General features: G+C 55.9%; 1 protein-coding gene across 1 annotated transcript in view; it reads left to right on the forward strand.

Moving 5' to 3' along the window:
• The window catches only part of LOC139267471 (serum response factor-like), a 110176-nt gene extending 93113 nt beyond the window's left edge, over positions 1-17063 (forward strand). Inside the window, 3 exon segments of the mRNA XM_070885831.1 lie at positions 4276-4464; positions 6547-6623; positions 15505-17063. Coding sequence (XP_070741932.1) covers positions 4276-4464; positions 6547-6623; positions 15505-15606 — 368 coding nt within the window. The 3' untranslated portion in view covers positions 15607-17063.
• Positions 17064-17742: the final 679 nt, after the last annotated feature.

The following is a 17742-nucleotide window of genomic DNA, read 5'->3' on the forward strand; positions in this document are numbered from 1 at the left end:
CCTCTCCTCTCCTCTCCCCCCGTCCCCCCTCTCCTCTCCTCTCCCCCGTCCCCCCTCTCCTCTCCTCTCCCCGTCCCCCCCTCTCCTCTCCCCCGTCCCCCCTCTCCTCTCCTCTCCTCTCCCCCCGTCCCCCTCTCCTCTCCCCCCGTCCCCCTCTCCTCTCCCCCCGTCCCCCTCTCCTCTCGCCCCGTCCCCCCTCTCCTCTCCCCCCCCCCCGTCCCCCTCTCCTCTCCCCCGTCCCCCCTCTCCTCTCCCCCCCCCCCCCCCCGTCCCCCTCTCCTCTCCCCCGTCCCCCCTCTCCTCTCCCTCCCCCGTCCCCCTCTCCTCTCCCCCCCCCGTCCCCCTCTCCTCTCCCCCGTCCCCCCTCTCCTCTCCTCTCCCCCGTCCCCCCTCTCCTCTCCCCCGTCCCACCTCTCCTCTCCCCCGTCCCTCCTCTCCTCTCCCCGTCCCCCCTCTCCTCTCCTCTCCCCCGTCCCCCCTCTCCTCTCCTCTCCCGTCCCCCCTCTCCTCTCCCCCCGTCCCCCCTCTCCTCTCCTCTCCTCTCCCCCCGTCCCCCTCTCCTCTCCCCCCGTCCCCCTCTCCTCTCCCCCCGTCCCCCTCTCCTCTCGCTCCCCTCTCCTCTCCCCCCGTCCCCCCTCTCCTCTCCCCCGTCCCCCCTCTCCTCTCCTCTCCCCCGTCCCCCCTCTCCTCTCCTCCCCCGTCCCCCTCTCCTCTCCCCCGTCCCACCTCTCCTCTCCCCCGTCCCTCCTCTCCTCTCCCCGTCCCCCCTCTCCTCTCCCCCCGTCCCCCCTCTCCTCTCCCCCCGTCCCTCCTCTCCTCTCCCGTCCCCCTCTCCTCTCCCCCCGTCCCCCCTCTCCTCTCCCCCCGTCCCTCCTCTCCTCTCCCCGTCCCCCCTCTCCTCTCCCCCGTCCCCCTCTCCCTCTCCTCTCCCCCGTCCCCCTCTCCTCTCCTCTCCCCCCGTCCCCCCGTTCCCCCCCCTCCCATCCCACGTTCTGTCATGTATTCAACCAGCATTGTAACCCATGTATAATCTGACCTAAGTTGTACACTGTGAGAACACTGACCACTAGGTGGTGAACTTGTGGGAGACACTCCTAACCTGGACCTTCAGATATAAAAGGGGAAGCTCCACCCACTTCCATCACTTGAGTGCTAAGGAGTAAAGGACAGGTCACAGACATGACCTGCTCTCAAAGTATGGGCCTCGTGTGCATTTATACCGTATAGTAAAGATGTATTACGTTCCCCCCGCTCTTCCCCACTCCCGGTCCTCTCCTGTAGTGTTGCATCCTTTCCTGTCTTGTCCTCTCTTGTCCCGTCTCGATTGGCCAGTCGCATACTGTCAATGTGCAAGGCTTCAATTAAAAATAAAATTCCTCTGACTTATAAACATTTGATATGTCAGCACGTGTTGTGGCAGATGAACTGTTTCACGAGATGGTACGCCAGTCAGAAGCAGTCTGTCTCCAACGGCCACTCCATCACTGACCCCACCTACCCGAACCCCTCGGCCACTCCCTGACCCCACCTACCCGAACCCCTCGGCCACTCCATCCCTGACCCCACCTACCCGAACCCCTCGGTCACTCCCTGACTCCACCAAACCGAACCCCTCGGTCACTCCCTGACCCCACCTACCCGAACCCCTCGGCCACTCCCTGACCCCACCTACCCGAACCCCTCGGTCACTCCCTGACCCCACCTACCCGAACCCCTCGGCCACTCCCTGACCCCACCTACCCGAACCCCTCGGTCACTCCCTGACCCCACCTACCCGAACCCCTCGGTCACTCCCTGACTCCACCAAACCGAACCCCTCGGTCACTCCTTGACCCCCTCGGTCACTCCCTGACCCCACCTACCCGAACCCCTCGGCCACTCCCTGACCCCACCTACCCGAACCCCTCGGATACTCCCTGACCCCACCTACCCGAACCCCTCGGTCACTCCCTGACCCCCTCGGTCACTCCCTGACCCCACCTACCCGAACCCCTCGGCCACTCCATTCCTGACCCCACCTACCCGAACCCCTCGGACACTCCCTGACCCCACCTACCCGAACCCCTCGGCCACTCCATTCCTGACCCCACCTACCCGAACCCCTCGGACACTCCCTGACCCCACCTACCCGAACCCCTCGGTCACTCCCTGACCCCACCTACCCGAACCCCTCGGTCACTCCATCCCTGACCCCACCTACCCGAACCCCTCGGTCACTCCATCCCTGACCCCACCTACCCGAACCCCTCGGTCACTCCATCCCTGACCCCACCTACCCGAACCCCTCGGTCACTCCCTGACCCCACCTACCCGATCCCCTCGGTCACTCCCAGACCCCCTCGGTCACTCCCTGACCCCACCTACCCGAACCTCTCGGTCACTCCATCCCTGACCCCACCTACCCGAACCCCTCAGTCACTCCCTGACCCCACCTACCCGAACCCCTCGGTCACTCCATCCCTGACCCCACCTACCCGAACCCCTCAGTCACTCCCTGACCCCACCTACCCGAACCCCTCGGTCACTCCATCCCTGACCCCACCTACCCGAACCCCTCGGTCACTCCATCCCTGACCCCACCTACCCGAACCCCTCAGTCACTCCCTGACCCCACCTACCCGAACCCCTCGGTCACTCCCAGACCCCCTCGGTCACTCCCTGACCCCACCTACCCGAACCCCTCGGTCACTCCATCCCTGACCCCACCTACCCGAACCCCTCAGTCACTCCCTGACCCCACCTACCCGAACCCCTCGGTCACTCCCTGACCCCACCTACCCGAACCCCTCGGTCACTCCCTGACCCCCTCGGTCACTCCCTGACCCCACCTACCCGAACTCCTCGGTCACTCCCTGACCCCCTCAGTCACTCCCTGACCCCAACTACCCGAACCCCTCGGTCACTCCCTGACCCCTCCTACCCAAACCCCTCGGTCACTCCATCCCTGACCCCACCTACCCGAACCCCTCGGTCACTCCCTGACCCCACCTACCCGAACCCCTCGGTCACTCCCTGACCCCATCTACCCGAGCCCCTCAGTCACTCCCTGACCCCACCTACCCGAACCCCTCGGTCACCCCCTGACCTCACCTACCCGAACCCATCGGTCACTCATCCCTGACCCCACCTACCCGAACCCCTCGGTCATTCCCTGACCCCACCTACCCGAACCCCTCGGTCACTCCCTGACCCCACCTACCCGAACCCCTCGGTCACTCATCCCTGACCCCACCTACCCGAACCCCTCGGTCACTCCCTGACCCCACCTACCCGAACCCCTCGGTCACTCCCTGACCCCACCTACCCGAACCCCTCGGTCACTCCCTGACCCCACCTACCCAAACCCCTCGGTCACTCCCTGACCCCACCTACCCGAGCCCCTCAGTCACTCCCTGACCCCACCTACCCAAACCCCTCAGTCACTCCATCCCTGACCCCACCTACCCGAACCCCTCGGTCACTCCCTGACCCCACCTACCCGAACCCCTCGGTCACTCCAGCCCTAAAGAAAGACAGAGTGTGGTACCACCGCTGTACCCTCACCTCCCCAAAGGCGTTTGGAGTTATTGGGGCCGCGCCCTCTACCCCAACTCGTGGTCACGCTGTGGAGAACTTGGAAGACGTCACTGACGGAGGAGCTGCTGGTGACAATTCCACTGTTCTGAAGCTGAAATAAAAAGATAAGAAATTGTCCCCGTATCGTGGCTCAGGAGAATGCACAACCCCCGAGGAACATTAAGTCCAACTACCCACCTTGGTTCCATAGCGTTACTACCCTGGCCGAACAAAAACCTGCCCCTCTCAGTTTTGACATTTTCAGTTGACCCCCAGCATTTTTGGGAGCGAGTGTTCCAGATTCCCACTGCCCATTGTGTGAAGAAGTGCTTCCTGGCATCACCCCAAATGGCCTATCTCTTATTTTAAGGTTATGCCCCTTGGTTCTGGATTCCCTCACCAGAGGAAATAGTTTCTTCCTATTTTCCCTATCATCTCCTTATAGCTCACTCCGCAATCTTCGAAACTCGGCAGTACAAGCCTAGTCTATGCAAACTCTATCATAATTTAACCCTTTGAGGTAAGGTTTCATTCTGGTGAATCTGCTCTGCACCCCCTCAAAGGCCAATATATCCATCCTGAGGTCCGAGGCCCAGAATGGAACCAAAGCGTTCTAAATGGGGTCTATTCAGCTGAAGCCCTTGGATGTTGGGCCATGTTATTGAAGTGACTGTACAGTTTATAAAAGTTTTTCTTCTCTTGGTCTGTCAGTGACGCTGCCAGCAACAATCGTGACATCGTCTGTACCCACCTCGATGGCCAGTCACGTCATGTACCCCAGCCCTCACGGTACGGTCATGTACACCACCTCCAGTCCCGGCCTGCCTGACGGCGGACTCACAGTTCTCAACGCCTTTTCACAGCCTTCTTCGGGGATGCAAGTGTCTCACAGCCAGATGCAAGAGCAAGGTAAGGTCATCACGGAAATGTAACGGGTCTCCCCTGAAGGAAATCCCACATGCAGTGAAAGAGAGATTCTGAGGAACTGGGCGGGATCCAGCACTTTATTTGCAGACTTGAGGCAGGTTGGGCTGGGGTGTGTTCATGCGCATTCCTTTCATCCAACTCAAACTGACAAGATAAACATCGTGTCTTCCTGCTGTCTCTAAGGTTTCTCAGTGGCTTGAGTTTAGGGGCTTCCAGTTCCTAATGCCCAAATTGTCAGCCTGAGGATCATAGAAACTTACAGCATAGAAGGAGGCCATTCGGCCCATCGTGTCTGTGCTGGCTCTTTGTAAGCAATTCATTTAGTCCCTTTCCCCACAGCCCTGCTCATTTTTCCCCAATCAAGTATTTATCCACTTCCCTTTTGAAAGTTACTATTGCATCAGCTTGGACCATCCTGAAAGGCAGTGCATTCTAGATCACAACAACTCGCTGCATAAGATTTCTCCAGAACTCCCGTCTGGTTCTGTTGACGATGATAACTCTGTGTCCTCTGGTTACTGACCCAGCCGCCAGTGGGTTGGTAACCAGAGTCCTGAGGCAATGGGCATGCAATGTCACATTGTTGTATAGGGCGAGGAGTGCCCTTCTGTGTCTCACTTTTTTAACAGGCTTGATGGGCCACAGCAGAGGGAGCTTTGCGCTGCCTTGGTTGGTGCTGTGCCTGACCTGTGCAGGTTTGATGCTGGGACTTGGTGTCAAAGGTCAGCCACTCCAGCTTGCCTCAGCTCAAACGAGCACAAATTCAGTAAATGCAGGGGAAAGGAAGCGATGAGTCAAATTGTCAGTGTGATGCAGTTTTTCTTATATAATTAATTAAAGATCTGAATATTCAAGGTTTGACTTTAATAGATTCTAGTTTTGAAATAAGTGCAATGTGGAACTGAGTCCTACATTGCAGGAAGCACCCACTACCCACCCCGAGTCTAGTGAGTCAGCTGACTCCAGCACTTGTGTGCTGCAGTTGGCATCAGTACCTCTGGGCTGGAGGGAGGGGAAGGGAGGTTTCCTGCAGAAAAGTGCGTCTCTGGAATATCCAGCATGCATAGGATCTGGCTAGACTGTGATGCCCTCGAGTGGTTGAATAATCTGCCTAAGCCAAGCCCAGGACTCCATCAAACAGGTGAAAGGTCAGGCTCAGGACACCATCAAACAGGTGAAAGGTCAGGCTCAGGACTCCATCAAACAGAAGGTGAAAGGTCAGACACAGGACACCATAAAACAGGTGAAAGGTCAGGAACCATCAAAGTTGAAAACATCAAGACAGGAGACTAGATAAATCAGTAAATGGTGGTGCTGTGGTTGGGCTTTGAAAGCCTGTAGATTTTTGAAGAATAGGACGAGTGAGGGAAATAACGATATCAGCAGATTTGACGTCCAATTGTTGCATAGAATTGTTACAGCACAGAAAGGGGCCATTCAGCCCATCTAGCCTGTGCCGCTCTCCAGGAGTAGGATGAGGAAATATAGCTCTATTTAAATTTGGTAAAGAATGAAAGACTTGCATTTATATAGCGCCTTTCTCGCCCTCAGAATGTCTCAATGTGCTTTCCAGCCAGTGTAGTACTTTTAAAACGTATTCACTGTTGTCTTGGGAAGGAGGGAAGAGAGTGAGTAGGACAGAGTATTTGGAGCAGGGAAGGAACAAGAGAGGAAGGTTCAGAGGAACAATGACCATAGTATAATCGATAAAATAGAGATAAACATGAGAGAGTAATTGAGGGGGTGGAGGCTAGGGGTCAGAGAAGGGTCACCAATGAGAAAACGAGCTTTGGACAGAGTCAGGCTTTTGAGAGTTGTTGAGGGAGTAGACACTGGTACAGTTTGGGGACAATGATGACGTGATGGAGGAGATCAGATGTGGGAGTTCCATTTGAAATGGGAAGTGATAGTGAGGGCAGGACTGCCGATGGAGGTATGAGGACCATGGATGGGCTGTCACAGATAAGGTACTGTTACTTGGACCTGAGACTCATAAAGAATATGTCTTTGAAGAATTGAGCCTGGGTTTGCTGTTTGTGTTGAGTTCCTTGTTGTCTCTTGCAGGTGGTGTACCTCAGGTTGTGCTCACTGCTCCCACAGGAACAGTCCAAATCCCTCTGTCAGCCGTCCAGCTACACCAGGTATGGTGTAAAGAGACAATATCTGAACATCCCTGATGTCCTACAGGAAAGGTCAATGGGATTCCCTTTTTAATGGATGGTGGGTGGTGGGGATTGTGATTATTGATGTTTGCGCTCGCTCTCTCTCTCTCTCTCTCTCTCTCTCTCTCTCTCCACACACAGGCTGGAGGAACTCTGTCTCAAATGTTGGTTGTTTGGTGTCTCAGTGCATCAGTCTGGATAAAGGGTTGGACACGTGCAGTATGTTTTTGTACCAGGTCATTGTCGGGTGGGGGGGGGTGCGGGGAAGGAAGGAAGGAATGTCACTGCTCCACAAATTTACTACCAAATCTGAAATATCAACAGACACTGAATGTTTGACTCGAATTCCTGGAGATTTCAGGGAGACAGATATATGTTGTCAATCCCCACAGGGTCAGGGAGCGTGTGTCGATCCCCACAGGGTCAGGGAGCGTGTGCCGATCCCCACAGGGTCAGGGAGCGTGTGTCGATCCCCACAGGGTCAGGGAGCGTGTGTCGATCCCCACAGGGTCAGGGAGCGTGTGTCGATCCCCACAGGGCTGGTCAGGGAGCGTGTGTCGATCCCCACAGGGCTGATCAGGGAGCGTGTCGATCCCCACAGGGTCAGGGAGCGTGTGTCGATCCCCACAGGGCTGGTCAGGGAGCGTGTGTCGATCCCCACAGGGCTGATCAGGGAGCGTGTGTCGATCCCCACAGGGCTGATCAGGGAGCGTGTGTCGATCCCCACAGGGTCAGGGAGCGCGTGTCGATCCCCACAGGGTCGGGGAGCGTGTCGATCCCCACAGGGTCAGGGAGCGTGTGTTAATCCCCACAGGGTCAGGGAGCGTGTGTCGATCCCCACAGGGTCAGGGAGCGTGTCGATCCCCACAGGGCTGGTCAGGGAGCGTGTGTTAATCCCCACAGGGTCAGGGAGCGTGTCGATCCCCACAGGGTCAGGGAGCGCGTGTCGATCCCCACAGGGTCGGGGAGCGTGTCGATCCCCACAGGGTCAGGGAGCGTGTGTCGATCCCCACAGGGTCAGGGAGTGTGTCGATCCCCACAGGGTCAGGGAGCGTGTGTTAATCCCCACAGGGTCAGGGAGCGTGTGTCGATCCCCACAGGGCTGTGGGACTGATCAGGCAATGTTTGAATTTTTACGGGAAGAATTGGCGGCTGATCATTCACTTCTGGGACCTGGATTGAAATACAGCCCAGACTTGACACGATGAATGTCTCACAAGAGTCCTGTGTGAGATGAGTTTGAACAAACTCGATCCTGTCTTGGGAAACGGTTTTGTAGTACAAGACTGTGTGTAATGTGGTGATAAATTAGCGATCTCACTCAGATGGGAGTCACATGGGGTATGAGATGGGGAAAAAGCGACACTGGTGCAGTTGGGTCGTGGGAAATTTTCCAAGGCAGAGTAGCTTTGTTCTACCCCTAACGGTGCTCCGTCTGAGCAGGAAGTGTGTACAGTGAACACTGTGTGACTGCAGTGTTCCAGCCCTCATCATTGCCAGCCTGATAGCTGAGGGTGAAGGAAGGAGGTGCTGTTAATTGGATGGGGCGTGGGGGTGGAATAGTGTCCTGAATTAGCCCAGTATCCAGCACAGAGCAGGGGAGGGGAAGGCATATGTTCTGGTGGAATATGTTCTTGAAAAGGGCAGGCCATACTAGATTTCGCAATGAGTAATGAGCTAGACTTAAGTTAATAATTCATCAGCATCATCATCATAGGCAGTCCCTCGAACCGAGGATGACTTGCTTCCACGTCAAAAAGTTCACGGGTGTTTCAATGATGGACCTAAAATTCCAGGTCCGAACTAAATCTTGAAGGCTGGAAGATGCCTGTGCTTGGATTTTTTTAACGTGTGGTGACCGTTGCACACCAGCCACCACACGGGCTTGACAGAGCTAGGTCTTGGTCCAGTGGCAAGGATTAACCAAGACGACTGGAGACCTGCTCTGCTGCATGGACCTAGTGCACACACATATCGCAGTGTGGGCTGGCCCGAGCTGCCCCTGGGCCCCGAACTCTCTCCTCACCTGGGCCCCGATCACGTCCCTCTACAATCTCTCGCCGCTCCTTCGCCCTGACCTTGCCGCTCCTGCAGTACATGTCCACGCTCCAATCACTGGCCTGGACCTTGATGACGCCACTTTTCACTGCCGTTGCTCTCCTGCTCCAGCACGTGCTGCTCCCCGGAGTGGTATGCTGCCACGCTGCTCCTTCCGCTCCCCGGCCTGCTCCGATGGTGCTCACAGGCCGGGGGCCGCTCAGACTGCTGGGCTAGGCTGCCACGCTGCTCCTTCCACTCCCCGGCCTGCTCCGATGGTGCTCACAGGCCGGGGGCCGCTCAGACTGCTGGGCTATGCTGCCATGCTGCTCCGCCCACTCCCCGGCCTGCTCCGATGGTGCTCGCAGGCCGGGGGCCGCTCAGACTGCTGGACGATAACAGTGACCACAATGTGATCAAATTCAATGTTCGGCTTGAAATGGAGAAACATAACACAGTTACGAAAATTCTAGATTTTGGTATGGCTAACTAAAACGGGATGAGAAAGAGACTGACGACAGAAAACTGGTCAAAACTGTTACATAGAAAATAGGTGCAGGAGTAGGCCATTCGGCCCTTCGAGCCTGCACCACCATTCAATGAGTTCATGGCTGAACATTCCCTCAGTGATCATTCCCTCAGTACCCCTTTGCTGCTTTCTCTCCATACCCCTTGATCTCTTTAGCCGTAAGGGCCATATCTAACTCCCTCTTGAATATATCCAATGAACTGGCATCAACAACTCTCTGCAGCAGGGAATTCCACAGGTTCACAACTCTCTGAGTGAAGAAGTTTCTCCTCATCGCAGTCCTAAATGGTTCTGGACTTCCCCAACATCGGGAACATTCTTCCCGCATCTAATCTGTCCAGTCCAGTCAGAATCTTATACGTTTCTATGGGATCCCCTCTCATCCTTCTAAACTCCAGTGAATAAAGGCCCAGTTGATCCAGTCTCTCCTCATATGTCAGTCCAGCCATATCGGGAATCAGTCTGGTGAACCTTCGCTGCACTCCCTCAATAGCAAGAACGTCCTTCCTCAGATTGGGAGACCAAAACTGAACACAATATTCCAGGTGAGGCCTCACCAAGGCCCTGTACAACTGCAGTAAGACCTCCCTGCTCCTATACTCAAATCCCCTAGCTATGAAGGCCAACATACCATTTGCCTTCTTCACCGCCTGCTGTACCTGCATGCCAACTTTCAATGACTGATGAACCATGACACCCAGGTCTCGTTGCACCTCTCCTTTTCCTAATCTGCTATTCAGATAATATTTTGCCTCCGTATTTTTGCCCCCAAAATGGATAACCTCACATTTATCCACATTATACTGCATCTGCCATGCATTTGTCCTCTCACCTAACCTGTCCAAGACACCCTGCAGCCTCTTAGCATCCTCCTCACAGCTCACACCGCCACCCAGTTTAATGTAATCTGCAAACTTGGAGATATTACACTCAATTCCTTCATCTAAATCGTTAATATATATTGTAAAGAGCTGGGGTCCCAGCACTGAGCCCTGCGGCACTCCACTGGTCAATGCCTGCCATTCTGAAAAGGACCTGTTTATCCCGACTCTCTGGTTCCTGTCTGCCAACCAGTTCTCTAGCCACGTCAGTACATTACCCCCAATACCATGTGCTTTGATTTTGTACACCAATCTCTTGTGCGGGACCTTGTCAAAAGCCTTTTGAAAGTCCAAATACGCCACATCCACTGGTTCTCCCTTGTCCACTCTGCTAGTTACAACCTCAAAAAATTCCAGAAGATTTGTCAAGCATGATTTCCCTTTCATAAATCCATGCTGACTTGGACCGATCTGTCACTGCTTTCCAAATGCGCTGCTATTTCATCCTTAATGATTGATTCCAACATTTTCCCCACTACTGATGACGGGCTAACCGGTCTATAATTACCCGTTTTCTCTCTCCCTTTTTTAAAAAGTGGTGTTACATTAGCTACCCTCCAGTCCATAGGAACTGATCCAGTGTCAATAGACTGTTGGAAAATGATCACAAATGCATCCGCTATTTCTAGGGCCACTTCCTTCAGTACTTCAGGACCCTAGTTTCCGAATTAACTGTGTCACTCTCCATCTTAATAAAGAATTCTACCATATTATGGTCACTCTTCCCCAAGGAGCCTCGCACAACAAGATTGCTAATTAGTCCTTTCTCATTACACATCACCCAGTCTAGGATGGCCAGCTCTCTCGACATATTGGTCCAGAAAACCATCCCTAATACACTCCAGAAAATCCTCCTCCACCGCATTGCTGCTGGTAAACATACAGATAAACAGTGGTATAAAAGCAAAATACAGCAGATGCTGGGAATCTTAAAAAAAAACAGAAAATGCTCGAAAAACTCAGCAGTCAGGCAGCACCTGTGGAGAGACGGAGTTAATGTTTCAGGTCAATGACCTTTCATCAGAACCCTACAGCTATACAAAGCCCCGGTTAGACCACATCTGGAACACTGTACAGCTCTGAGCATCGCACCTTAGGAAGGATATATTAGCCTTGGAAGGAGTGTGCACAAAGGTTGTGGTTGTTGGAGGTCAGTCATCTCAGCCTCAGGACATCGCTGCAGGAGTACCTCAGGTCACTGACCTAGGCCCAACCATCTTCAGCTGCTTCATCAGTGACCTTCCCTCCATCATAAGGTCAGAAGTGGGGGTGTTCGCTGATGATTGCAGTGTTCAGTTCCATTCGCAACTCCTCAGATAATGAACAGTCCATGTCCGCATGCAGCAAGACCTGGACAACATTCAGGCTTAGGCTGACAAGTGGCAATTAACATTCGCGCCTCACAAGTGCCAGGCAATGACTATCTCCAACAAGTGAGAGTCTAACCACTGCCCCCTGACATTCAAAGGCATCACCATCGTCGAATCCACCAGCATCAACATCCTGGGGTCACTATTGACCAGAAACTTAACTGGACTGGCCACATAAATACCGTGGGTATTCTGCGGCGAGGATTTTACTTCTTGACTCCCCAAGGCCTTTCCACCATCAGCACAAGTCAGGAATGTGATGGAATACTCTACTTTCCTGGATGAGTGCAGTTCCAACAACACTCAAGAAGCTCGACACCATCCAGGACAAAACAGCCCGCTTGATTGGCACCCCATCCACCACCTTAAACATTCACTCCCTCCACCATCAGCGCACCGTGGCTGCAGTGTCTACTATATACAAGATGCACTGCAGCAACTCGCCAAGACTTCCCAAACCCACGACCTCTACCACCTAAAAGGACAAGGGCAGCAGGCGCATGGGAACACCATGTTTCTATGTTTCTACCATCACCTCCAAATTCCCCTCCAAGTCACACACCATCCTGACTTGGAAATATACCACCGTTCCTTCATTGTTGCTGGGTCAATATCCTGGAACTCCTGACTACAACGACTGACAATGTCTTGTTGGTGAGACGTGTTGTTTGATTGGTGCAGTGGAACAAACTCGTGGCAACTGCTCCAGAGAATGCTATCAAATCAAATCATCGGAACCCAGAGACAGAGGAGAATTAAAACACAGGCCGAAATATACCAAAGGGAACCACAGACTCCAGCACTGTGGGAATACCTTCACCACACAGACTGCAGCGGTTCAAGAAAACCACCACCTTCTCCTGGGCGATTGGGGATGGGCAATAAATGCTGGCCTTGCCAGCGATGCCAGGAATGAATAAAATAAAAAGAATCACCAGAATGTTACCAGGGCTCTAAGTGTCAGTTTATGAGGAGAGATTACACAATCTAGGCTTGTATTCCCTAAAATATAGATGGTTAAGGGTGATCTGATTGAGATTTTTAGGATATTGACAGGAATTGATTGGGTAGATAGAGAGCATCTTTTTCTGTTGGTGGGGGAGCCTTAGGAAATGAGGCATGAACTTAAACTCATAGCCAGGCCATTCAGGAACGGTTAGGAAACACTTCTTCACACACAGGGGTGGTAGAAGAGTGGAACTCGCCCACAAAAAGCAGCAGATGTTAGCTCGATTAATCATTTTGAATCTGAGATGGAAACATTTTTGCTGGACAAGGGTGTAGAAGGATACGGAGCCAGGGTGGGTGGATAGAGATAAGGTACAAATTAACCATGATCTCATTGGTGGAACAGGCTCGAGGGGCTCAATGGCTTCCTTCTGTTGTATGCTCCTGTGAACACGCACAGTGACCAGGATTAGCCGCAGTGTCCAGCATGGAGGGGAGGGGGGAAAGGGTGAGGGGAGGACGGGAATTGGGGGAACACACAATGGCCAGGAATTAGCCGCACCGTCCACCGGAGGAGGGGAGGAAAGGAGAACTGTGTCCCACACAGAGCGGGAGAGGGGAGCTGGGTGACCACAGGGTACCACACTGAGCAGGGGAGGGGTGCTGGGTGAACACAGGGTACCACACTGAGCGGGGGAGGGGTGCTGGGTGAACACAGGGTATCACACTGAGCGGGGGAGGGGAGCTGGGTGAACACAGGGTACCACACTGAACGGGGGAGGGGAGCTGGGTGAACACAGGGTACCACACTGAACGGGGGAGGGGAGCTGGGTGAACACAGGGTACCACACTGAGCGGGGGAGGGGAGCTGGGTGAACACAGGGTACCACACTGAGCGGGGGAGGGGGGTTGGGTGCACACAGGGTCCCAGACCGAGCAGGGAAAGGGAGTTAGGTTAATTCAGGGTCCCACACTGAGCTGGGATGGGGAGCTGGGTGAATACAGGGTACCACACTGAGCGGGGGAGGGGAGCTGGGTGAACACAGGGTCCCACACTGAGCTGGGATGGGGAGCTGGGTGAACACAGGGTACCACACTGAGCGGGGGAGGGGAGCTGGGTGAACACAGGGTACCACACTGAGCGGGGGAGGGGAGCTAGGTGAACACAGAGTACCACACTGAGCGGGGGAGGGGAGCTGGGTGACCACAGGGTACCACACTGAGCGGGGGAGGGGAGCTGGGTGAACACAGGGTACCACACTGAGCGGGGGAGGGGAGCTGGGTGACGAGGGTACCACACTGAGCGGGGGAGGGGAGCTGGGTGAACACAGGGTCCCACACTGAGCGGGGGAGGGGGGTTGGGTGACGAGGGTCCCACACTGAGCGGGGGAGGGGAGCTAGGTGAACACAGGGTACCACACTGAGCGGGGGAGGGGAGCTGGGTGAACACAGGGTACCACACTGAGCGGGGGAGGGGAGCTGGGTGAACACAGGGTCCCACACTGAGCGGGGGAGGGGAGCTAGGTGAACACAGGGTACCACACTGAGCGGGGGAGGGGAGCTGGCTGAACACAGGGTCCCACACTCAGCGGGGGAGGGGAACTGGGTGAACACAGGGTCCCACACTGAGCGGGGGAGGGGAGCTGGGTGAACACAGGGTCCCACACTGAGCGGGGGAGGGGAGCTGGGTGAACACAGGGTACCACACTGAGCGGGGGAGGGGAGCTGGGTGAACACAGGGTACCACACTGAGCAGGGGAGGGGAGCTGGGTGAACACAGGGTACCACACTGAGCGGGGGAGGGGAGCTGGGTGAACACAGGGTACCACACTGAGCGGGGGAGGGGTGCTGGGTGAACACAGGGTCCCACACTGAGCGGGGGAGGGGAGCTGGGTGAACACAGGGTACCACACTGAGCGGGGGAGGGGAGCTGGGTGAATACAGGGTCCCACACTGAGCGGGGGAGGGGAGCTGGGTGAACACAGGGTACCACACTGAGCGGGGGAGGGGAGCTGGGTGAACACAGGGTACCACACTGAGCGGGGGAGGGGAGCTGGGTGACGAGGGTACCACACTGAGCGGGGGAGGGGAGCTAGGTGAACACAGGGTACCACACTGAGCGGGGGAGGGGGGTTGGGTGAACATAGGGTACCACACTGAGCGGGGGAGGGGGGTTGGGTGACGAGGGTCCCACACTGAGCGGGGGAGGGGAGCTGGGTGACGAGGGTCCCACACTGAGCGGGGGAGGGGAGCTGGGTGAACACAGGGTCCCACACTGAGCGGGGGAGGGGGGGTTGGGTGACGAGGGTCCCACACCGAGCGGGGGAGGGGAGCTGGGTGAACACAGGGTCCCACACCGAGCGGGGGAGGGGAGCTGGGTGAACACAGGGTCCCACACCGAGCAGGGGAGGGGGGTTGGGTGACGAGGGTTCCACACCGAGCGGGGGGAGGGGAGCTGGGTGACGAGGGTCCCACACCGAGCGGGGGAGGGGAGCTGGGTGACGAGGGTCCCACACCGAGCGGGGGAGGGGAGCTGGGTGAACACAGGGTCCCACACCGAGCGGGGGAGGGGAGCTGGGTGACGAGGGTCCCACACCGAGCGGGGGAGGGGAGCTGGGTGAACACAGGGTCCCACACTGAGCGGGGGAGGGGAGCTGGGTGACGAGGGTCCCACACTGAGCGGGGGAGGGGAGCTGGGTGAACACAGGGTCCCACACCGAGCGGGGGAGGGGAGCTGGGTGACGAGGGTCCCACACCGAGCGGGGGAGGGGAGCTGGGTGACGAGGGTCCCACACTGAGCGGGGGAGGGGAGCTGGGTGACGAGGGTCCCACACCGAGCGGGGGAGGGGGGTTGGGTGACGAGGGTCCCACACCGAGCGGGGGAGGGGAGCTGGGTGAACACAGGGTACCACACTGAGCGGGGGAGGGGAGCTGGGTGAACACAGGGTCCCACACCGAGCGGGGGAGGGGAGCTGGGTGAACACAGGGTCCCACACCGAGCGGGGGAGGGGAGCTGGGTGAACACAGGGTCCCACACCGAGCGGGGGAGGGGCGTTCAGTGACTCGCTCTGACTCTCTGGCCCTTGTTTTCTCAGATGGCGGTGATTGGCCAGCAGTCGGGCACTGGTAGTCTGACCGAACTTCAGGTGAGCAACCTGGAAACCACGTACAGCAGCAAGCTGGCACAGAACGAATGACCAATCGTAAGCCAGGAACCGAGACAACAACATCTATTTAAAAATCGAAACTGACTGCCATATTTATTTATTTTTGCCACCGCTCCGCTCTCCCTCAGCCCTGTTTTATTCAGAAAGAATGGATGGAGCTTTTATTCTAAATCAATGTGAAATTACCGACTGCCTGAGGTTTATCTTTTACACGATTCAAAGCAATTTGCACACTGTGGACCCACTTCAAACTCCAGCCAAAGATTAACAGCCCTGTAAATACGTGAGTTCGCTCCTCTGCCCAGCCCTTGGAGGAACAAAGTAATCATTGGAACTGTTACACGGCGGGCTTTGTGGTCGCTCTGTTTTTAGCCGGGAGTTTTTGAATGGGGCTGCAGGCGTGGCTGGGGTGAGTGTGTGTGCCCAGAGACAGGGCCTTGGATAAGCCGAAGGCTGGCTTGGAACCTTGGTGACCTCTGTGCTATAGTTTAGTTTTGAAAGTTGCAGGAAATCATGGCATTAAGTTTCCACATCTATTTCTCCAACAATTCTTTTGTGATTATATTTGTACAGAGAACAAAATTGTTGGAGGTGTGTATGTATCTATATATATATATATATGTGTGTGTGTGTTTGTATATCATATATATGTGGGTACATATATAAAATATACATACACACACATATATATATAATATACACATGCATACATACGCACACACACACGCGCACACAAAGATAAGTATTTAGAATGTGCTTTTAACGAAGCCTATATGAATCTCGATCCACAGTTTGCGCTGAATTAATTGACCTATTGCAGTGGCCGATGGGGAAGGGGATGGTACAGTGCACGAGGAGAGTGAAAAATCAGTCAAAGTTCCTGCTCCTGATTAATACCCAGTGACCCCACCCTAGGCTGGAAGGTGCACCCATGTACATGTCGGGTAAGGACAGGATCCCGTGGGCTTGGCTGTGATCCCCTCACTGTCGGTGAGGGCAGGATCGGGATTGGCTGTGATCGCCCCACTGTTGGTGAGGTAGGATCCCGTGGGATTGGTTGTGATACCCAGTCCCGACCCCTACAGTCCACTCACTGTCTAGGCACACATGTGGAGAATGCCGGTTTGGGTAATCCTGGGTCTGAGAGTCTGTACCCGGACATGGGGTAAGAGAGGAATAGGAAACAAGTTTTTAGTTTGGGAATATCAGAATTCGTATGATCTTACAGTGGAAAGTGAAATCCTTCTCTGATTAGTGTTGTGGCCATGACAGTGCTCTGGAACCTTGTGTACCAGAGAGAATTAGTCCCTCAAACACTCTCTCAACACCATCTACAATCCGCATTCAACCAACTACTTCCAGGTCGCTTTCGGGCAAATTGCGAGACTCGTATTTCGAGACAGAGACAGAATGATAAAGGGCAGCGGTAGCAAGGGAGGTGGGGGGAGTCTTGAAATGAATGATGCGGAAATGGGGGTGTGGGGGTCGGGATAGCACCACACGGGAAAAGGCTGGTGGGGTCGGAGCAGCGTAGGGCAAGGGGCGGTGGGGGGGGTGGGGGGGGTCGGAGCACCGTAGGGCAAGGGGCGGTGGGGGGGGGGGTCAGAGCACCATAGGGCAAGGGGCGGGGGGTCAGAGCACCGTAGGGCAAGGAGCGGGGGGGCGGGGGGGGGTCAGAGCACCGTTGGGCAAGGAGCTGGGGGGGGTCAGAGCACCATAGGGCAAGGAGCTGGGGGGCGGGGGGGGGTCAGAGCACCGTTGGGCAAGGAGCTGGGGGGGGTCAGAGCACCATAGGGCAAGGAGCTGGGGGGGGTCAGAGCACCGTAGGGCAAGGGGCGGGGGGGGGTCAGAGCACCGTAGGGCAAGGAGCTGGGGGGGGTCAGAGCACCATAGGGCAAGGAGCTGGGGGGGGTCAGAGCACCGTAGGGCAAGGGGCGGGGGGGGGTCAGAGCACCGTAGGGCAAGGGGCGGGGGGGGGGTCAGAGCACCATAGGGCAAGGAGCTGGGGGGGGTCAGAGCACCGTAGGGCAAGGGGCGGGGGGTCAGAGCACCGTAGGGCAAGGGGCGGGGGGGGTCAGAGCACCGTAGGGCAAGGGGCGGGGGGGGGTCAGAGCACCGTAGGGCAAGGAGCTGGGGGGGGTCAGAGCACCATAGGGCAAGGGGCGG

This window comes from Pristiophorus japonicus, chromosome 7 (assembly GCF_044704955.1).
Source record: "Pristiophorus japonicus isolate sPriJap1 chromosome 7, sPriJap1.hap1, whole genome shotgun sequence".
In the NCBI taxonomy this organism is placed as follows: domain Eukaryota; kingdom Metazoa; phylum Chordata; class Chondrichthyes; family Pristiophoridae; genus Pristiophorus; species Pristiophorus japonicus.